Genomic DNA, 23,671 nt, shown 5'->3' with positions numbered 1-23,671 from the left:
ATAATAAAATGAAGGAATTTCTTTCCTACCTTCCTAAGGTCTTAGCTTGTTTAAGCCTTTTCTTCTGTTCCAATGGAAGTTTCTCTTAGCACTTCTTACAGACTGGCTTCACGTCAAACTCCACAGATTTATTCTTGAGTGTTAATTTAGTGTTGCAGGTAGAACAGGCAAAATGGTTCACATACCAGGCCTTATTAGAGGAACTACATTACTTCCTATAACACAGTTGGAGTGGAAATAAACATTCCCAAAACAGCTGGTTATGGTGGGTTTCACAATATGCCAGGCCCTTCCTCTCATAATGGTGATGACTAAGAAATGGATTTTCACACTTGGCACAAATAAAATGCTTCATATGCCACTGCTTGCCCATGGCATTTACCAAATGCCCTCCAGTGGGTCTTCAACAAGCACCACAGATGGGCCAACCATTTTATCATGACACGGCAAGCAGTATACTTCCCCTTTCAGCTTCTGGGCATTGGAGTTGGCACAAGTAAGAGTCATTCTTGAATATTGGAGGCTGTTGCTCAATGATGTGATGTCTTTTCTGGCAAATGTGTTTTCCAAGGCCTCTGGCTTTCTCACAGTTATGACAGAAGTGACAGAGATGTATCCAGTATTTTTTTTTTTATTAATTAAAAAAAATTAACTAACACAACATTTAGAAATCATTCCATTCTACATATGCAATCAGTAATTCTTAATATCATCACATAGATGTATGATCATCATTTCTTAGTGCATTTGCATCGATTTAGAAAAAGAAATAGCAAACAACAGAAAAAGAAATAAAATGATAATATAGAGAAAAAAATAAAAATAAAGAATACAAAAAATATATATAAAAACAAACATACAAAAAACTATAGCTCAGATGCAGCTTCATTCAGTGTTTTAACATAATTACATTACAATTAGGTAGTATTGTGCTGTCCATTTTTGAGTTTTTGTATCTAGTCCTGTTGCACAGTCTGTATCCCTTCAGCTCCAATTACCCATTATCTTACCCTGTTTCTAACTCCTGATGGTCTCTGTTACCAATGACATATTCCAAGTTTATTCTCTAATGTCAGTTCACATCAGTGGGACAATACAGTATTTGTCCTTTAGTTTTTGGCTAGTCTCACTCAGCATAATGTTCTCTAGGTCTATCCATGTTATTACATGCTTCATAAGTTTATTCTGTCTTAAAGCTGCATAATATTCCATCGTATGTATATACCACAGTTTGTTTAGCCACTCGTCTGTTGATGGACATTTTGGCTGTTTCCATCTCTTTGCAATTGTAAATAACGCTGCTATAAACATTGGTGTGCAAATGTCTGTTTGTGTCTTTGCCCTTAAGTCCTTTGAGTAGATACCTAGCAATAGTATTGCTGGGTTGTATGGCAATTCTATATTCAGTTTTTTGAGGAACCGCGAAACTGTTGGTGGGAATTTGACATTCCCACCAACAGTAGATAATTGTGCCTCTTTCTCCACATCCTCTCCAGCACTTGTCATTTTCTGTTTTGTTGATAATGGCCATTCTGGTGGGTGTGAGATGATATCTCATTGTGGTTTTGATTTGCATTTCTCTAATGGCCAGGGACATTGAGCATCTCTTCATGTGCCTTTTGGCCATTTGTATTTCCTCTTCTGAGAGGTGTCTGTTCAAGTCTTTCTCCCATTTTGTAATTGGGTTGGCTGTCTTTTTGTTGTCGAGTTGGACAATCTCTTTATAAATTCTGAATACTAGACCTTTATCTGATATAGCATTTCCAAATATTGTCTCCCATTGTGTAGGCTGTCTTTTTACTTTCTTGATGAAGTTCTTTGATGCACAAAAGTGTTTAATTTTGAGGAGCTCCCATTTCTTTCTTTCTTTCTTCAGTGCTCTTGCTTTAGGTTTAAGGTCCATAAAACCGCCTCCAATTGTAAATTTCATAAGATATCTCCCAACATTTTCCTCTAACTGTTTTATGGTCTTAGGCCTAATGTTTAGATCTTTGATCCATTTTGAGTTAACTTTTGTATAGGGTATGAGATACGGGTCCTCTTTCATTCTTTTGCATATGGATATCCAGTTCTCTAGGCACCATTTATTGAAGAGACTGTTCTGTCCCAGGTGATTGCCTTATGAAAGATCAAATGTCCATAGATGAGACGGTCTATATCTGAGCACTCTGTTCGATTCCATTGGTCGATATATCTATCTTTATGCCAATACCATGCTGTTTTGACCACTGTGGCTTCATAATATGCCTTAAAGTCCGGCATCGCGAGACCTCCAGCTTCGTTTTTTTTCCTCAAGATACTTTTAGCAATTTGGGGCACCCTGCCCTTCCAGATAAATTTGCTTATTGGTTTTTCTATTTCTGAAAAATAAGTTGTTGGGATTTTGATTGGTATTGCATTGAATCTGTAAATCAATTTAGGTAGGATTGACATCTTAACTATATTTAGTCTTCCAATCCATGAACACGGTATGCCCTTCCATCTATTTAGGTCTTCTGTCATTTCTTTTAACAGTTTCTTGTAGTTTTCTTTGTATAAGTCTTTTGTCTCTTTAGTTAAATTTATTCCTAAGTACTTTATTCTTTTAGTTGCAATTGTAAATGGAATTCGTTTCTTGATTTCCGCCTCAGCTTGTTCATTGCTAGTGTATAGAAACGCTACAGATTTTTGAATGTTGATCTTGTAACCTGCTACTTTGCTGTACACATTTATTAGCTCTACTAGTTTTGTTGTGGATTTTTGCGGGTTTTCGACGTATAGTATCATATCGTCTGCGAACAGTGATAGTTTTATTTCTTCCTTTCCAGTTTTGATGCCTTTTATTTCTTTTTCTTGTCTAATTGCTCTGGCTAGAACCTCCAACACGATGTTGAATAATAGTGGTGATCATGGACATCCTTGTCTTGTTCCTGATCTTAGGGGGAAAGTTTTCAATTTTTCCCCATTGAGGATGATATTAGCTGTGGGTTTTTCATATATTTCCTCTATCATTTTAAGGAAGGTCCCTTGTATTCCTATCCTTTGAAGTGTTTTCAACAGGAAAGGATGTTGAATCTTGTCAGATGCCTTCTCTGCATCAATTGAGATGATCATGTGATTTTTCTGCTTTGATTTGTTGATATGGTGTATTACATTAATTGATTTTCTTATGTTGAACCATCCTTGCATACCTGGGATGAATCCTACTTGGTCATGATGTATAATTCTTTTAATGTGTTGCTGGATTCGATTTGCTAGAATTTTGTTGAGGATTTTTGCATCTATATTCATTAGAGAGATTGGTCTGTAGTTTTCTTTTTTTGTAATATCTTTGCCTGGTTTTGATATGTGGGTGATGTTGGCTTCATAGAATGAATTAGGTAGCTTTCCCTCCACTTCGATTTTTTTGAAGAGTTTGAGCAGAGTGGTACTAATTCTTTCTGGAATGTTTGGTAGAATTCACATGTGAAGCCGTCTGGTCCTGGACTTTTCGTTTTGGGAAGCTTTTGAATGAGTGATTCAATTTCTTTACTTGTGATTGGTTTGTTGAGGTCATCTATTTCTTCTTGAGTCAAAGTAGGTTGTTCATACCTTTCTAGGAACCCGTCCATTTCATCTATATTGTTGTATTTATTAGTGTAAAGTTGTTCATAGTATCCTGTTATTACCGCCTTTATTTCTGTGAGGTCAGTGATTATGTCTCCTCTTCCATTTCTGATCTTATTTATTTGCGTCCTCTCTCTTCTTTTTGTCAATCTTGATAGGGGCCCATCAATCTTATTGATTTTCTCATAGAACCAACTTCTGGTCTTATTGATTTTCTCTATTGTTTTCATGTTCTCAATTTCATTTATTTCTGCTCTAATTTTTGTTATTTCTTTCCTTTTGCTTGCTTTGGGGTCAGTTTGCTGTTCTTTCTCCAGTTCTTCCAAGTGGACAGTTAATTCCTGAATTTTTGCCTTTTCTTCTTTTCTGATATAGGCATTTAGGGCAATAAATTTCCCCCTTAGCACTGCCTTTGCTGTGTCCCATGAGTTTTGATATGTTGTGTTTTCATTTTCATTCGCCTTGAGATATTTACTAATTTCTCTTGTAATTTCTTCCTTGACCCACTCGTTGTTTAAGAGTGTGTTGTTGAGCCTCCACGTATTTGTGAATTTTCTGGCACTCTGCCTATTATTGATTTTCAACTTCATTCCTTTATGATCCGAGAAAGTGTTGTGTATGATTTCAATCTTTTTAAATTTGTTGAGACTTGCTTTGTGACCCAGCATGTGGTCTATCTTTGAGAACGATCCATGAGCACTTGAGAAAAAGGTGTATCCTGCTGTTGTGGGGTGTAATGTCCTATAAATGTCTGTTAAGTCTAGCTCATTTATTGTAATATTCAAGTTCTCTGTTTCTTTATTGATCTTCTGTCTAGATGTTCTGTCCGTTGATGAGAGTGGCGAATTGAAGTCTCCAACTATTATGGTAGATGTGTCTATTTCCCTTTTCAGTGATTGCAGTGTATTCCTCACATATTTTGGGGCATTTTGATTTGGTGCATAAATATTTATGATTGTTATGTCTTCTTGTTTAATTGTTCCTTTTATTAGTAGATAGTATCCTTCTTTGTCTCTTTTAACTGTTTTACATTTGAAGTCTAATTTGTTGGATATTAGTATAGCTACTCCTGCTCTTTTCTGGTTGTTATTTGCATGAAATATCTTTTCCTAACCTTTCACTTTCAACCTATGTTTATCTTTGGGTCTGAGATGTGTTTCCTGTAGACAGCATATAGAAGGATCCTGTTCTTTAATCCATTCTGCCAGTCTATGTCTTTTGATTGGGGAATTCAGTCCATTAACATTTAGTGTTATTACTGTTTGGGTCATACTTTCCTCTACCATTTTGCCTTTTGTATTATATATATCATATCTGATTTTCCTTCTTTCTACACCCTTCTCCATACCTCTCTCCTCTGTCTTTTCATATCTGACTCTAGTGCTCCCTTTAGTATTTCTTGCAGAGCTGGTCTCTTGGTCACAAATTCTCTCAGTGACTTTTTGTCTGAAAATGTTTTAATTTCTCCCTCATTTTTGAAGGACAATTTTGCTGGATATAGAAGTCTTGGTTGGCAGTTTTTCTCTTTTAGTAATTTAAATATATCATCCCACTGTCTTCTAGCTTCCATGGTTTCTGTTGAGAAATCTACACATAGTCTTATTGGGTTTCCCTTGTATGTGATGGATTGTTTTTCTCTTGCTGCTTTCAAGATCCTCTCTTTCTCTTTGACCTCTGACATTCTAACTAGTAAGTGTCTTGGAGAACGCCTATTTGGGTCTAATCTGTTTGGGGTGTGCTGCACTTTTTGGATCTGTAATTTTAGGTCTTTCATAAGAGTTGGGAAATTTTCAGTGATAATTTCTTCCATTAGTTTTTCTCCTCCTTTCCCTTTTCTTCTCCTTCTGGGACACCCACAACACGTATATTTGTGTGCTTCATATTATCATTCAGTTCCCTGAGCCCCTGCTCAAATTTTTCCATTCTTTTCCCTATGGTTTCTGTTTCTTTTTGGCTTTCAGATATTCCATCCTCCAGTTCACTAATTCTATCCTTTGTCTCTTTAAGTCTACCATTGTAGGTTTCCATTGTTTTTTTCATCTCTTCTACTGTGTTTTTCAATCCCATAAGTTCTGTGATTTGTTTTTTCAGACTTTCCATTTTTTCTTTTTGTTGATCGCATGCCTTCATGTCCTCCCTCAATTTGTCGATTTGGTTTTTGAAGAGGTTTTCCATTTCTGGTCGTATATTCAGAGTTAGTTGTCTCAGCTCCTGTGTCTCATTTGAGCTATTGGTTTGTTCCTTTGACTGGACCATATCTTCAATTTTCCTGGTGTGATTTGTTATGTTTTGCTGGCGTCTGGGCATTTAATCAGATTTCCCTGAGTGTGGGACCCAGCAGGTTGAAAGACTTTCCTGTGAAGTCTCTGGGCTCTGTTTTTCTTATCCTGCCCAGTATGTGGTGCTTGTCTGTCTGTGGGTCCCACCAGCAAAAGATGTTGTGGCTCCTTTAACTTTGGAAGACTCTCGCTGCTGGGTGTGTGGTGGAGACAGAGGAAAGATTGTAGGTTGGTTTTAATGGCTTCAAATTGTGAAGTCCTGGGATCTGAATTCCTTGAGAGAGGGATTCCACCTGAGTTGCATTTCACCCCTCCCGCGGGGAAGGTTCAGGTGGTAGAGAGCCCTAAAAGCAGCTTGTTTCTGTGTTTGGGGCAGTTGTAGCCTATGTAAACCCAGCGCTGAGCCCAGAGGCAACAAAGGCTCCGTAGAAATAGCCGCAGAAGGCTCTGTTTTGCCCCCTTTCCTCTTTTTCAGTTAGCCCAATCAGCGACTTCCGCCTTGATCAGTTTCGCCTGAGCTGAGGGCCTATTTTTAGTAGTCAGAAGTTGTTCCTTAATGCCACTGTTGGTGTTAGGTTGGGCTCAGTCTCTACTACTGTTCGAGACTCTTTCCTTTCCCTCCGGGAAGTCGCCTGTGTGGGAGGGTTGCCATCCGCCGCGGCTTGGGGAACAGTTCCGATGCTCCCAGCTGGCCTGGGAAGCCGCGCGTGGGGGAGGGTCGCCAGCCGCCGCGGCTTGGGGAACCGCTGTTCCGATGCTCCCAGCCGGCCTGGGAAGCCGCGTGTGTGGAAAGGGCTGCGGTCACCGGAAACTGCGGCTTGGGGGACCGCTGTTCTGAGGCTACCAGCCGGCCCGGGAAGCCGCGCGTGGGGGAGGGTCGCCAGCCGCTGCGGCTTGGGGAACCGCTGTTCCGGTGCTCCCAGCCGGCCTGGGAAGCTGTGTGTGTGGAAAGGGCTGCGGTCGCTGGAAACTGCGGCTTGGGGGACCGCTGTTCTGAGGCTACCAGCCGGCCCGGGAAGCCGTGTGTGGGAGGTCCGCCGTGGCTTGGGGAACCGTCAATCCAAGGTTTCCAGCCGGCCCGGGAAGCCGCATGTGTGGAAGGGGCTCCGGTCGCCGCGGCTTGGGGATCCCAATCCAAAGCTCCCAGCCAACCCGGGAAGGAGGGAGGGAGGGGCTCTGGCCGCCAGCCGCCTCGGCCCGGGGAAGCGCGCGCCTCTCGGGGACCTCACCGCAGCGGAGTCTCTTAGCCGGTCCAGCCGGTCCTGAATGGGGTACACTGTGTATCTGGTCTCTGTCGTGGCTCCGGGAGCTGTTCTGTACTGTTTCTAGTTCTTTAGTAGTTGTTCTGGAGGAGAAACTAAGACCCGCACGCCTTACTAAGCCGCCATCTTCCCCGGAAGTCGTATCCAGTATTCTTGACAAACCCAGTATCTGCCAAAACTTCCTTACAGAGGTGACAGTGGAATGTTATTCACGGCTTTAATAACTCGGCCAATGATGACTTCACCACACCGGTGATCACAAGGTACCAAAAGCATCTGAAAATCATGTTCACAATACTTCCTTCCTTCAAACTCAGAGAGAAGTCTGTGTGGGAACTTCCGCAAGCATTGTGCTCACATAAAACACTGTCTGCAGTACAGCTCATCATTATTGTTCACAGTCTTCTCAGCAGGCATAAAATCCTTCTTGCAGCACTTGCAAGTGGTATTGGCCATTCCCCCCACCCATCATTTTGTGCAGCTTTCAGCTTGCCGTGGATACTGCCATCTCCACCAGCACCTGTGCTCTTGGCAGCTGCTCCAGTTTTGTCCTTATTTCCTCCCCACCCTGCCTTTTGTGTCAGTTGTTCCCCACCCTGCCTTTTGTGCCAATTGTGTCAGAATTGTTTTGTGTCAATTCTACATAAATTCTATATGTAGAATTTATCATATAGATATGTTCACAATCATGTGAAATGATAAATGTGCACAATTACTGTCAGCGTTGACCATAGAAAAAGCTGAAAATGGCATCAATTTTCATGAGCAGGGGATTTGTTTAATTATGGCATGTACATACAGTGGGATATTATGTAGCAATTTTAAAAAATGAGGCACTAGTACCCAACTCCAAGATTTAATATAAAGCTATTTTGATCAAGATAGTGTGGTATTGGCAAAAGAATGGGAAAACATCTTTAGAATAGAGAAGACACCCCAGAAACAGAACCATGCAAATATATTTGCCTAATCTTTGTGAAAGAAACAAAGGCAATTTAGTGGAGAAAAGCTAGTCTTTAAAAATAAATGCTGGAGAACTGGACATCTACATTCAAAATAATGAATCTAGATACAGATCTTACCCTTTCACAAAAATTAATTCAAAACAGGTCATAGACCTAAATGTAAAACACAAAGTGATACAATTTCTAGACAGTAACATAGGAGAAAATCAAGGTGCCTATAGGTTGGCAATTTATACCACCAAGAACATCAAAGAAAAAATTAGTAAATTCAAATTAATTAAAATGGAGAACTTTGGCTTTGTGAAAGACACTGTTAAAAGAATGAAAAGACTTGTCACAGACTGGGAGAAATTATTTGCAAAACATTTATCTGATAAAGATTCTATATCCAAAATATACAAAGAACATTTAAAACTCTACAACAAGAAAGCAAACAACTCAGTTACAAAATCAGCAAAAGATCTGAACAGACAGGTTGTGCAGATGGCAGATGAGCTTATGCAAAGATGCTCAACATCATGTCATTAGGAATTTGAAAATTAAGACAGTGACATATCACTACATGCCTATTAGAATGACTAAAACAAACACTGAAAGCAGCACACACTCAGGAAAGATGTGGAGCAACAACCACTCCTATTCATTGCTAGTGGGAATGCAAAATCGTGCTGCTACATTAGAAGGCAACCATAGGCTACCTACAATCCAGCGATCTCATTCCTTGATCGTTACCCAAATGAGTTGAAAACTGATGTCTACATAGAAACCTGAACATAAATGTTCATAGCAGTTAGAGTTTTTATTATTAAAAATATGAGTGATGAAATCTCCTTTAATAGGTAAATGGATAAACTAATACTCCATACAATAGAGTATTATTCAGTGAAAAAAGGAAATTAGCTATCAAGCTGCAGAAAGATTTGGAGGAATCTTAACTATTGCTAAGTGAAAAAAGTCAGTGTGAAAATACGATTGGTTCTATATGATGTTCAAGAAACGCAAAATTATAGAGATAGTAAAAAGATCTGTGGTTGCCTAGGGTTCAGGAGAAGAGGTTGAGGATGAACAGGTCGAGGACAGGGCATTTTTAGTTTGTGAAACAATTCTGTATGATACTGTAAAGGTGGCTACATGACATTACGCATTTGCTAAATCCCATAGAACCACACATTACAGGTTGAACCCTAGTGTAAACTGTGGACTTCAGTTAATAATAAATCAGTATTGATTCATCAAATGTAAGAAATGCACTGCAGTAATGCAAGGAGAAACTGGGGGTGAGGTATAGGAAGGGGAGGAGTATGTTGGAATTCCTGTACTTTCTGTGCAATTTTTCTGTAAACCTGAAACTGCTCTAAAAAATACTACTAAAAATATGACAGATCTTTGTGCACTTAAGGAAGATAACTGAATTGTATTGATATATGATAAAGGCAATCTTATATGATTAAAAGGTAATGATTCATAGTATACTACAATTTGTGTTTAAAAATCCATTTTCTTGGGTGTTTGTATAAAAAATAAAATATATGGAAGAAAAAGCAAACTGAAAACTGGTTATCCACTAAGAGAAGACATTGTAGATGAACACTGGGGTAGAAAAGAGATTTCCTTTTTAATGTATTTATCCTTTTATACCTGCTGCATGTTGCTTATATTACTTGAAAAAACAAAAATTAAATTTTAAAATGAAAACTGAATAACATTTGTTTTTTCTTTTTCCTAGGCATATTTAATGAGACCTTCTATAATATTTTTTGATGAAATAGATGGATTAGCTCCAGTTCGTTCAAGTAGACAAGATCAGATCCATAGGTAGTTTTTCCAAATCTTCTTATGTTGTGTTATTTTCACTCACTGACTCAATATTTATCCCCAGCCCTTGGCTAACTACTATGAGGTTTGCAAAGTATTTTAAAATGTAATCTTTGTTCTTGAAGTTTTCAGTTTTAATGACAATGATGGTTAAGTTGATGTTTAAGATTAAGATTGAGTGATCAAGAGATATGGAAAAGTTCTGAAAAGATATGAATGAGTCTAGAGATGAGAGATCTCTCTAAAGAATGTATTTTTCCTAGAAATCTTTTGGTGGAGATGTCTCCCAGCTTGGCATTGAAGGATATTTTTATTACTGAGTACCAATTATACAAAAGATACTTGTCTAGGTTTTTGAGAGGAGCGAAGATAGTCTTTCTACCAGCATGTTTTGGTCTAAAGGATGAGACGAAGCTAATGAATGAGTTTAATATAAAGTTGGAAACCGTTCATTCAAGAATTTATTTTTATGGAACTACAGGAGACTGAATTATTTAGAACATATTCCCTATTGAAAACAACTAAAAGTGTTATATTCATTCAAAAACCAAAATATTTTCTGTAACATAGAAGAATTGACAAAATAAAGTGTCTGGTTAGACCTGTAGGAATGTAAGAATTCAGAGTGATATAATTGAAGTTCCCTTTTCCTTTATGGTATTTTGTTAAACTTTGATGACCTCTTAGGATTAGAGGTTTTAACCCTGGGCCTTTCTTAAATGTGAAGTCTGTTTAGAGGCTCTCCTGATATTAACATGGGATTCTAAAAAGCCATACCCTCAAGGTCAAGGTAATACAGAATTAAACCATCCATTCATTCTGTATTCCTGTTCCAAACTGGAGGGTTATATGTAAAGCTATCTTGGTGCTAACTTCCAGATACTAGACCCTTAACAAATAAGTGATTTGTAAATCTTTTCTCCTCATCTGTAGGTTGCCCTTTCACTCTCTTGGCAATGTTCTTTGATGTAGAAAAGTTTAAATTTTTGATGATGTCTATTCTAGTATTTTTTGGGTTGCTGTGTTTTAGGTATCTGTTGACATATTCTTTGAGTACTTTGGCAAATGATTTCTTTAAATTATCTCACCTTGTGTTACATCAAACTTTGCCAGTTATTTTATTAGCATTTAAGGCTTACAAAATTGTTATAAGCAGCAGTTTTTACAAGCTTATTTCTTTTTCACTCTTAACTTTTACAGATTTTTAATTTTGCCTTAAAATTTTTTTTTGTAGCTCTATAGTGTCAACCCTCCTTGCTCTTATGGATGGATTAGACAATAGAGGCGAAATTGTTGTTATTGGTGCTACAAACAGACTTGATTCTATAGATCCTGCACTCAGGAGACCTGGTCGTTTTGACAGAGAATTCCTTTTCAACCTGCCTGATCAAAAGGTAAGAGAGTTTGTTTTCAGTATATTAAGATTTATGTATAATTTGAATTTGAAGCACGTAATATCCTTTGAGGATAGTAGTTTATGAATTTTTGTTCAGATTTTGCTGCTTATGGGATAACTTTTTTTTAATTGTGAAATATATATAAAAAAAGCAATAAATTTCAAAGTACATTTTACAATTAGTTATAGAACAGATTTTAAAGTTTGGTATGGGTTACAGTTACACAATCTTTCGTTTTTTCTTCTAGCTACTCCAAGAAGTATCAATATAATGATTCAGCAGTCATGCTCATTTGTTAAATCCTATCTTCTCTATTATACTCCTCCTCCTTTTTAAAATAACATTTATACATAAAAGCAATAAATTTCAAAGCACATCACAACAATTAAGTTGTAGAACAGATTTCAAGTTTGGTATGGGTTACAGTTCCACAATTTTAGGTTTTTACTTCTAGCTGCTCTAAGGTACTAGAGACTAAAAGAAATATCAGTATAATGATTCAGGAATCATTTGTTAAACCCTACCTTCTATGTATAACTCCACCATCACCTTTAATCTTTCTCCCACTTTTTAGGGGTATTTGGTCTAACTTTTTCATGTTGGAAGGGGCTGTCGATAATGTGGTATAGAGGGATGGAACTAGTTGATGTTCTGGAGAGGCTGGCCCCTCTGCATTCTAGGGACCCATCTGAACGTTGTAGGTTTCTGGAAAGTTCCTGCTTATGGGACATCTTAATACTTTACAAATCCTTAGAATATAGCAATTGAACAATTTATTCTTTTTCTACTTATGATTTTTAGAAACTTTATTTTTCTTAAGAATTAAGAAGAAAGCTATTGGTCAGGTTACTCTATATGCTTGCTTAATATTTTCTTTAGTTCTGTGTAGCCATTGTGGGCTTTGGTTCTATAAAAATAATGCTTTTGTAAAGTATTGGTGAGTTTATGAATAAGTGTCTGTACACAAGTTTTCATGAAAGTGACCACAATATATTTAATTAACATCCACAAACGTTATGCATTAGTGTCAAGTTTTTTAAAGAATGTATAAATAAGTCATTGAGTATGTAAAATGTTATTTAATATGCTACACAAAGATCTTTTTCCTTAATTCTCCTTGAAACTTTTATGGTTAATATTGGTTTAGCTAATGTAATCTTTGACTCTTCATTGGGAGCTCATTTGAGAGGGAGAGCTATATCCAGAGGAGATACTGTATATGAATATATACTTGTTATTGATACCAGGTTTTGAATTTAGATCTCTATGTGAAATGCTTGGTCTAATTTGAAGTATGTGAAAGGCTTTGTTATTGGGACAGGCTAAAGACCAAAGGGAAACCAAAGCAATGGCTTCCATGTACAGAGCAGTTAATATCGCAATTTGACATTAATTTGCATAATCACCAAGTAATTGTCTTAGATTTGTGTTGACAATCTTATTTATAGGCCTTTAATTGGCACCAGGTTTACCTCGCTTGGTCAGGATAGAAAACTTAGTATATATGATATCGTTTACATTACCCTAATGCGACTTCCAGGGCCAATACCAATACATAGAGATGTGCGTAGTTGTAGGAGACAATGCTGAAGTTGATTCAGTCTACTTCCACATAGGGAGGCATCGCTATCTCGTTTGGGACATCTAACAACAGTCCAGCACAGCTTCTAGGCTCTAACACTACACAGGGAGTCATTATGCTTAGTTTAAAGAAACAAAGCCAGTGTTCATTTCAGCACAGAAAAGTCATTACCTGGTTTCCCAGTTGTCTTCTTTATTATCCTTTTCATGTAGGTCTCCAGGTCTGTATGTGAATTCACAGTCCTTACAATTCATGTGCAGTCCACAATTCAGGAGTTCAATGATAAAAAAGGCCTAGAATAGCACTGCCAGTGCAAGTTTTTTGGATGATGAATATGTTCTGTATTTGCACTGGACAGTTTCCAATATGGTAGTAACTAACCACTTATGGCTATTGAGCACTTGATATGTGTCTAGTGTGACTGAGAAGCTGAGTTTTAAATACTGTTTATCTATTTATTTTTTGTATGGGCATGCACTGGAAATTAAACTCGGGTCTCTGGCATGGCAGGTGAGAACTCTGCCTGCTGAGCCACCATGGCTTGCCCTAAATACTGTTATTTTTAACTTAAAATTTAAATTAATTGGAATTATGCACCTAGTGGCTTACCATAATGTACAATGTGGATCTAGAACCAGGCTTTCCACATTTATTTTAACTTTCTGCATTTCAAGGAAACTGTGGTACAATAAACTTAAGGTCATCTTCTCAGGACTGTGTTTGTGGAAAAGGCCTAGGCTGGCTGTTAAACTTTTTCCCTTAGACAGTATTTAAGGTCATGACCCTGGATGAGATTCCCAAATCTTCTGGTTCTTACGGAGCAGTCAGAAGGTAAGAGGAAAACTAGGAAAGTGAGATGTCCTGGAAGCCAAGTGAAGAAAATATATCAAGGAGGAGGGTGTGAGGAACTGTCAAAATGCTACTAAGTCAAATCAGATGAAGACTTAGAATTGGCCATTGTATTTAGCATTCTGGAGGCCATCAGTAATCCGGTTGAGGACAGTTTCAGTTAGGAAGGTTGCCAAAATTTGACTGATACAGGTTTAATTTAATAGAGATTAGAAAGAGTAGAATTGGATATAAGATTTCGAAGTTTTGCTGCAAAGGAAAGCAAAGAAATTAGATGATAGATGATGGAGGAGGTGAGGACAAGAGTAGGTGTTTTGTTGTTTTGGAGAAATATCAGCTTTGAAGATCCAGTAGAGAGGGAGATATCAGTGATGAAATTGAGAAAGGATAATTATCAGAGAGATGTCTTTAAGTAGGCAAGAAATGATAGGCTTTAGTGTATGAGTGACTTTAGATAGGAACTGGGTGTTTCATCTGTGAATTTAGGGTGAAGACAGTATGAGGGTACACAGGCTGATGGATAGATTTGGTGTGGAGATTCTGTTGTAGGGTTTTCTGATTGCTTCAATTTTCTTAGTGAAATGAGGAAGCAAGGTCAAAAAATGAACTTGAAGATGAAGAAGATATAGTCTGCTAAGAGAAAGGCAAAATTAATGGCCTAGAGAAGCATTAGGGCAGTAATAAGGACCCATTTAGGTAATTAATTTAAAGTAACACCAGTCAATAGCTCATATTAGTCCTGAGGTTAGCTATTTGAGCAAGTAAAAGATGAAAAAAAGTAAGTTTTTTCCCCAAATTTTAATAATTAAAATAAATCTTTTATTAGTTTAAAATAGCACATATCAACCTACAACTTCCAGATGGTTCCTAGGACCAGATAAGTCCTGAAACCCAGAGAGGCCAGCCTCCAGAGCATCAGTTAGTTCCATCTGCCTAACCCATTTTATTGAGAGCCCTTTTCAACATGAAAAAGTTAGAATAGGCACAATTCAAATACCCCTTAAGTTAAGAGAAAGATCAAAGAAGGTGGAGTTATAACAGAAAAGATAGGATTTAACAAATGAGTATGACTGCTGAATCATTATATTGATATTTCTTTTCGTCTCCAATGTCTTAGAGCAGCCAGAAGGAAAAAAAACTAAAATTATGGAACTGTAACCCATACCAAACTCTGAAATTTGTTCTATAATTGATTGTTGCGGTGTACATTGAAATTTATTACTTTTTTATATGTGTGTTATTTTTCACAATGAAAAATTAAAAAAATAAAAATATAGCACATATCTTCTTTATGAAGTAATGCTTCTTAATTTCTTTATTTTTTTCGAATTTTTTCATCATCAGTATTATTGTTGTTATTTGTATTATATGTGCGTGTGTGTTTGTGAAACCTAAAAGATGAGAGACTTAAATTGCCTTTGACTTTTTTTTTTTAACTTTTTATTGTATAATATATATACAAAGCAAAGAAAGAAAAGAAAGAATAGTTTTCAAAGCACTCTTCAACAAGTAGTTACAGGACACATCCCAGAGTTTGTCATGGGCTACCATACTATCATCTCAGATTTTTCCTTCTAGCTTCTCCAGAACATTGGAGGCTAGAAGGAATATATATATATATATATATATATATGTATTTTTTCAATATGGAACGCTTCACGAATTTGCATGTCATCCTTGCACAGGGGCCATGCTAACCTTCTCTGTATCGCTCCAATTTTAGCATATGTGCTGCCGAAGCAAGCACGAATATTATATTTTTTATCATCACAATCGACTTTTTCTTTTTTGTGTGAAAAATAGCATATACAAAAAGCAATAAATTTCAAAGCACAGCACCACAATTAGTTGTAGAACGGATTTCAGAGTTTGATAAGGGTTGCAATTCCACAATTTTAAGTTTTTACTTCTAGCTGCTCTAAGCTACTGGAGACTAAAAGAAATATCGGTATGATTCCGCAGTCATACTCGTTTGTTAAATCCTACCTTTTCTGTATAACTCCACCATCACCTTTTGATCTGTCTCCTACTTTTTAGGAGTATTTGGGCTATGGCCGTTCGAAATTTTTCATGTTGGAGGAGGCTGTCAATAATATGGGGTAGGGAAATGGATCTAGCTGATGTTCTAGAGATGCTGGCTCCTCTAGGTTTCAGAACTTATCTGGTCCAGGGACCCATCTGGAGTTGTAGGTTTCTGGAAAGTTACCCTAGGCCTTTGACTCTTAATAGTAGAAAAGCCATTTACTGTGGGAAGGAAGCCATGTGACCTATTATTCTGTATGTCATAGAAAATAAAATGTATAATAAAACATTTCTTGATTTAACTAATTTCTTCTTCATTCTATGCTTGTTTCTGGTTTGATAAAAGAAAGGAGACCCTTTTTTAGGTCTATAGGGAAAGAGTTATGGTGCTTGAATGTCTTAGAGACCTTGATTTAATTTTAAGATCTAACAGTAACTTTCTACCTCATTGATTTCATTTTCCTAAACCTTTGTTTACTAATTTTGTAAAATGAGGGGATAAGAATAAATCCTTTTTGAGTATCTTCTAGCTTAAAAATTTTAAACATAATTTTTATTTTTAAGAATCTTTAGTGAGTGGTATCTGTGCTGAAATCAGTATAGATTCTTAAACTCATCTTCTAGAATATATAGGCTCTCAGAGTGGCATTTCTTTTGTACTTTGACTCTATACCATTTTAGTATCTTTTCAAGCAAGTACTTCAATTTGGAAGAAAATAAGTGGCATAACATTGCTTTTGGTATCTTAGAACTTGAAGTTGAGACAATAGCAGTTAATTCCAAATATTGTCAAATTTTTGAGCAAGATGTATCTTGATGACTTTGAGGTTCTTTTCATTTTGACATTAAATCCAAATTTCTCAGGAAGCCAGTAATATATTATCATTTGGTTGTGATTTGCTCCTTTCACAGCATCAGGAGGTTCAGGTTGGGCAGTGTTGAGGGAACAAGTGCACTCCAATTTTATGAAGTGTTTTTCCCCCAAAGAAAGCAAATATGGGAAAAAAAAAAACCTCTTGATGATAGTGGTATCTAATTATGTATTCTTATACTTCACTTTTTCTTTTTCTTTTACTGTGGGAGATAAAGAAAGTTGAGTTTATTTTATAACCAAGATGCTCACATTTTTATTGTACTGTAGAGTCAAAGTTTACTGTAAGGGATATCATTTTGAGAAAAAATTTAAGGGAAAATTGTTTAAACTTTTGATTTCTTGGCAAATTATATTACTATTTACTAAAATTGCATCATAATATATTAAAGGTCAAAACGTCAACTCACAGAAGGTAATATGCTTTATATTTTATTATTGATTGAATATTTTTTTAATTAAAATTTTTTTCTAGTTTTAAAGAACTTGTCACTTTAGCTCTTTGTTCATTCATAATACCTTATAATATACCTATATATATGTAGATATATACCTATCTGTATACTTATATGTAATACCTATGTATGCGTAGAACTAAAAGTTCTGTGAAATTCAAATATAAAGTTTTCATAAGATTATGGTTATTATAATGTTAAATTTTCTAGTTCATATAGTTTTAAACGGTAAAAATGATGTGATGAAAAAGTGAAGTTTAAAGTTCTTGTCCTGAATCAATCACTAAGTCATCATATTCCACACTCAGTTTCCTTTATCTCTTAAAACCTTAAATGTCTTAGTTTATGAAGTAGAGACCAGATCTGTACTACATATCTCACAGGGTTAATGTGGAATCAGACTTGATATGATGCCAAGGTGTTTAAATTTCTCTCAATTTTTTCCCCCGGGATCTTGTTAGTCACAATTTGTTCTAGGTAATACATTTGAGGGGTTGATGATAGTTTATTTGTACTTTTCTTCTTAGGCAAGAAAACACATTTTACAGATCCATACCAGGGACTGGACTCCAAAATTGTCAGATGCTTTTTTAGGTGAATTGGCTGAAAAATGTGTTGGTGAGTGCTACTTTGAATTGAATTTGAATTCTTTGCTTGTCATTGTTTATTCTGTTCAGCCTCCCTTTTTTCTTATATTTGGAATTTGAATAAATGTAGCTATGTCTTTGTGTAATACGTGACTCTGCCTTTATCTTACAATATTATTTTAAATATTTCATTTAAGGTTTGAATAGCTCTAAATTAGAATTTTAGCTACTGTTTGCTTTTTGTGTAACAAAGTTCAGTAGTAGTATGCCATTAATAAGAGTGCGTGGTATCCATGATATGACATGCAAAATATTAATGTATTCTACAGTGGCTCTTTTTAGGATTTGTCTCCTTTTGGAAATTTTGCTTAGAAAAATAAACTAAAATTTGAGAGAGGAAGGTTCACGTCAAGAGCAAGAAAGCAGGTTTTTACTTTGCAGATTACACAGTGGGCTCATCATCATGCCTGTGGTCTAAAAGGAGTTGGGTGGGAGTTCTTCAAAGAAAATAACTAGTAGCATCTGCTATTTTCTCAAAATATAAAACTTCCAATTTAGTGTTAAATTAGTCACAGAGTGGAATATTGCCCCAAGGGTAAATGAATACTGCTATCCTAAAAGGACGTGGTGAGGACATTTCATGTACATAGATGACTGTACATGGAAGATGGAGTTCAGGATTTTGACTTTAATTAGGTTTGAAATAAAAATGGATAAATTCTTAAGTGAATATATTCACAGGCATTTTTCCTTTATTTTTTTTTCCCTCTCTTATCTGTTTCTTCTCATTTTCTCAAAAATTTAAATTCTCTCCATGAACTTTAAGTGTTAAGAAATCCCCCAAAAAAGTCCACTAACAGTCAGCAGTCTACTTTGGAAAACTTTAAAGTTACCAAGACCAAAAAGAAAAACTTTAGATAAAAAAATCATTGTGATCCACCATCAGATAATTAAAACTTAAATAGAACATCAGTCCATTCAGTTAGCTACATCCAAATTATCCTCTTCATCCACAGGGACCTCCATCTCCGAAGGAGCATCCCTCAGCTTTTGAACCACAAAGAACTCGACATCTTCTGGTGAGGAGAAAACGTAAATCTCTCCAGCACTACTCCAAGTTTAAGCTTTGCCTGGTATAAGAGAGCATGCGCCAAAACCATTTCATGTAAATTTGGCTTGACCTTTGCAAAGCCTTGTGCTGCTTTATGGGAGAGGGTGGTATTTGGTCTAAACTCTAGTCTTTTCCCTTTTTGAAATTTGACCCTTTTTATTTCCTGCTACTTTTATGATATTGTGTTAGAGTTCAGATCAGACTGGGAAATCCTTGTAGATTTTCTGTGAATTTGTCACAGAACAATTCTTCACTGAAATAAGCAGAATTTTGGAAATTCCCTCAAATATAGATATTTCAAAATTACTTTCTGTTACCCTTTCTACCATCTGAAATGTTATGCACTCTAATTTAATTCTTCATACTAAATATTAGAACTTAGTTTCCTTTTGCATTTCTTACTTTTTCAAGTGATTTATTTTAGCATTAGTCAATTTCTTAAGACTTGACATTCTCAAAATATAATTTCTTATAGGACTGAAAAAACTATTCTCTTTCTTTCTTTCTTCTTTTTCCTGTTTTTTTTTGGTACAGAATCTGCTTATATACTGTTTTCTTTCTGGAGTGACGTGAAAAATCCATTATAATTGAGAGACTTCTGTATTTGGTTGTGGCATTTATTAAAAAACTAGTTCATATTGAAAAATCAAATGCAGGTCTTTAAACAGGAATGAAATTGCAATAAATTTTAAATCCATTATAAATTATTCAGTTTATGTAACCCCAAAATATTTTAATATTTATGGGTTCAGGCCAGTGAAATTTATGCTATATAAAAAAATGTACAGTCCTGATGAATAGCTGCCAAGATAGCTGACCTCTTGCCAGAGTTCATGGATTTAGTAGCCGTTACACTGAAAAAAAAATTTCCAAGAATTTAGAGGTTTTGCGTGGATGATTGGTGTGATTTTTAAGTGAGGAAAAATTTCTTCAGCATCATACCTTGGTTTTGAGAATATTCACACAAATAGTAAATGCTTAAGGTTAATGTGAGGTGTAAACCGACTCATAAATTCTCTGCTCCATTTTCACTAAGAGGGCCAGAGCAACGAAAGCGTAGCAGTAGTGAGGCCTCTGTCTTGTGGTTCCTTCCTTGCTGTGTTAGATATTTTACTTAAAAAAATAGCTTCATTAAATTTTGTTGTGATCTTGTTTCTAGACTAATCTCTCTAAATAGCTAAATATTTAGTCTGCAGAATTTTCATGCAAATAGATGTATTCAAGGATGTTCTTTTTCTGGTATCTAGATATTTGTGTTCAGCTCAGTAGTAGAATTGTAATTGTAGAATTAATATGCTTACAGCGTTCTTATGAAAGGGATGCTTGTAATTTCTTTGTCAACTTTTAACTCTTAAAAGGCTGTAATCAATTTTCAGTATTACTATAATAATCATATAATTTATTGTCCAAACCAGTGATAAAAAGTTATACTATTAATTATCAAGAGGCATAAACCAGGACATGTGGTCACCCTAAATTAACCCATGTTAACCCTGGTTGTAACATATTTTTAATTATGTTTTAGGGTTTAGTAGGAAGCATATTAAGTCAGTAGTTCACAATCTTTTATGTGCATAAGAATCACTTTTTAAGCTTCCTCAAAATATACATTTATGATATCAAACCCCAGAGATTTGATTCACTAATTTTATTGTGAGGCTTGAGTATCAATATATTTTGTTTAAGTTACTTTGTTTTTTTTCAGGTGGGTAGTAAAGGTTGATATAAGCCAGTAGTTCTCCCTCACAAGCAAATATGAAGATACTATTTCCCATCATTTATCATCTGTTGGTTATGATAATCTACATGAAAGTTTACTTCTTTAAATGGAATCTTTTATTGTTGATAAACTTTTTATCTGGAATAAATTAGGAAAAAATGAAGAATGCATTATTTTTATGTATGTAATTAACATGTTATTAGCTAAACAATTGTTACGGGTAACATTATTACATAAAGTGTTTTTGAGCACTTTTAAATACTTGGGCTTTTTTACTTAAAATAGGGCCATATAGTATGTTCATTAGCTGTGTATATATTTTAATAGAACAAAAAGAAATGTGATTGTTTATATTGTTTCAAGATGGTAGTTTATTCTTTACTTTCTCTGATATCGAGGACAGAATTCATATGCTTTTATCATATCCATAGATTATTTTAAATTCAGCTAGTGTTCTGCAGTCATTTTTTGAACTGTTGCAACAGATATGTATGCCACAGGAAAAGATATTTTTTTTCATATTTATTCATTGAGAAATAGAAAATAAAATGAGAGTAATAGTAAATCTTGTTATTCTGAAGAATTATTTTAGGAAATAGATTGCTATAATGAGACAATGTTAATACTTAATTTCATGGTTTTCTGAATTCAATTTTCTGAGGTTGTATTAAGTTTTCTCCTAATTGAGGACTTTAAGAATGCAATGCTTTTCAATATTTTTTCCACAATTCATTGCTATTTTTACTCACAATGAATAAGTTGGTTTTATAATAAAATAATTTAGAGTTCTTAGAAAAATATTAAAAGCATTTGACCTTTAGGTAATTTTATTAGGTGATTTTCAGTGATCAGTTTTAATTTGCAGATAAAATTGTATATACTTTTTGACTTAGTACTGATTATTATTTGAAAAGCTAAGGATATGTATATTTGCAAAGCATGATCAGTGCTTGGAAGAATGAGCTTTGTTATCCTTTTCCTTTTGTGCATTAGGCTACTGTGGAGCTGATATCAAGGCCCTGTGCACTGAAGCTGCCCTGATTGCCCTGAGGAGGCGTTACCCTCAGATCTATGCTAGCAGTCATAAATTGCAGCTGGATGTTTCTTCAATAGTGCTCAGCGCACAAGATTTTTATCATGCAATGCAGAATATTGTACCTGCTTCCCAACGTGCTGTGATGTCTTCAGGACATGCACTATCCCCCATCATAAGGCCACTGCTGGAAAGAAGCTTCAACAATATCCTAGCAGTCTTGCAAAAAGTGTTTCCTCATGCTGAAATTAGCCAGAGTGACAAGAAAGAAGGTACTATAAATTACTTTTTTCATATTCTTATAATGTCAAAAGTACAGGACTAAGTAAATAAATTCTGAGTTTCCTCATAGGATTATTTTTATATGCTCTATGTGCTATGAACACTGTATGTTCACTCAATACTTTTCTGTGATTTTAATACTTTTCTGGATTCAGCTCATCAATACATTTTGTTGTTATTTGCACAGAGATCAGAGCAAGACACAGGCATGGGTTTTACAGCATAAGACAGGGTTCAGAGCAGTATGACAAAAGGCTGTAGGGACCTGTAAAAGGGCAAGTGTATCCTATTGGAGGGCTCCGGAAAATTTAATGAAGAAGAATTCTTGAGATGCACCTAGAAAAATAACTAGAATTTTAATGATGAGAAATAGAGGATGAATAGGGCATTCCAGGTAAACGGAATATTTTGAACAAAGCCATGGAAAAGGAAAGATTGACCCACATGTAGGGATTTATGATCTAATTGAAGTATAAGCTAGTGGTAAGAATAAATTGGGGCCTGTTTTGTAGAGGGTCTTGAATTCTACCTCAAGTTTTGGCTTTGAACCTGAGTTTGAAAACCAGAAAGCTGCCTTTAAAAACATCACTCATTATGGAAAAAAACTAAAAGTTTAGTTATATACTAATCTAATTAAGGCCATGAACTTTGAAGGGAAAGTTTTGTGTTTTAATTATCTTAATTTCCCCACTACCTAACACTTTGTTTGGCATGTGGTCTGCACCAAATGAAAGATTTTTCAATAAATTATATAACACTAAAAATATATATAGTAAAATAGCAAGCATATTGTTTTGTCACTGTAACAGTTCAATGTCACCATAAATTAATTTTTTCTAGAAACTTTAATTTCTTTTGATAGACTCACATGACTACTTGATTTCTTCAGTTAAGCACCTAGAATAGGAAGCAAATGTTTTATTGAGTATCTCAGAGCCACACTATACCGTGAATTGTACATTTCTTATCTCTGCTATTTCGAAACTGGGAATATTCATTTTTCCCCCCAAATTTCCCAATCTTTTAAAAAACTCATATCTTCAGAAAATCATAAAATCTTACCTTCCTTACTGAGATATGATAGCCCCTATATTTACATTTGAGAATTACCATTTTATGATTTTATGGCAATGTTTTCTGTTTTCTTATAATTTTCCCCGTAAGTATAAAGTATTCTATATTTGTAATTTTTACCAGTTCAAAAGATATGCAGTTATTTTCCAGATTAATTAAAAATTTTTTTTAAATAATAGTTGTCTCAAGTATTTAGCTTTTAAAAGCCCCAGAGATCTATGTCTACCAGCACAATTTAGTATCTCACTTTAGAAAGACTATCTTTTTTAAAAATTTTTCTGTGTGTTCCCTACATATTTTAGCATAGCTTTGTATTTGAATAAATTGGCACTTTTGATATGTATTTGTGAGTTATAACTATTAATACTTCTTAACCATTACTACTTCAAGAAGTAGCCTAGGTACATTTTTAACTCTTGGTAGGGATTTTATTCCAGTCAGTCTATTGAGTGGTAATTTAAGACTAATGCTGCTTGAATGAATGCATTTTTAAGATTAGCTTTGTTCTGACTTGATTCCATCTTAACTGGATTAGGTTTTACTTAAGAAGTGTGTGTGGTGTTGCTTTTGTAAAAAATGGGCTAGTCTCAACTATCCTATTAATTAAACCAAGTATCTTATGTGAAATAGACTGTGTTTGATCAGAATTAATTGAGTGATTTTGTTGGTAAGTAAGAATTTAATGAGACTGCTACTTCTCCAGACTTGTTAGAGTTAGGCAATGAAAATCTCTCAATTACATCTTGTAACACTTATCTGTAAATGTGAAATTTTTTTCAAGA

General features: G+C 35.3%; 1 protein-coding gene, 1 non-coding gene and 1 pseudogene across 6 annotated transcripts in view; 1 reads left to right on the top strand and 2 right to left on the bottom strand.

Annotated features, from left to right (window-relative positions):
• ATAD2B (ATPase family AAA domain containing 2B) overlaps positions 1-23,671 on the top strand; it is a 215,998-nt gene that overhangs the window by 84,549 nt on the left and 107,778 nt on the right. For all 5 annotated transcript variants that reach the window (XM_077152215.1, XM_077152214.1, XM_077152218.1 and 2 more), the window contains 4 exons: positions 9,818-9,906; positions 11,141-11,300; positions 17,610-17,700; positions 21,494-21,805. In XM_077152215.1, coding sequence (XP_077008330.1) covers positions 9,818-9,906; positions 11,141-11,300; positions 17,610-17,700; positions 21,494-21,805 — 652 coding nt within the window. The remainder of the gene's footprint in view (positions 1-9,817; positions 9,907-11,140; positions 11,301-17,609; positions 17,701-21,493; positions 21,806-23,671) is intronic.
• Positions 26-7,582, bottom strand: LOC143676924 (LIM and senescent cell antigen-like-containing domain protein 1; annotated as a pseudogene).
• On the bottom strand, positions 15,375-15,481 carry LOC143678438 (U6 spliceosomal RNA). Its single transcript, XR_013173248.1, has one exon. It is a non-coding gene; the product is annotated as a U6 spliceosomal RNA (small nuclear RNA).

Source organism: Tamandua tetradactyla, chromosome 3 (genome assembly GCF_023851605.1).
Source record: "Tamandua tetradactyla isolate mTamTet1 chromosome 3, mTamTet1.pri, whole genome shotgun sequence".
NCBI classification, from domain to species: Eukaryota; Metazoa; Chordata; class Mammalia; order Pilosa; family Myrmecophagidae; genus Tamandua; species Tamandua tetradactyla.
Note: the sequence above shows the minus strand (reverse complement) of the source record. Positions and strands in the feature narration are given on the sequence as shown.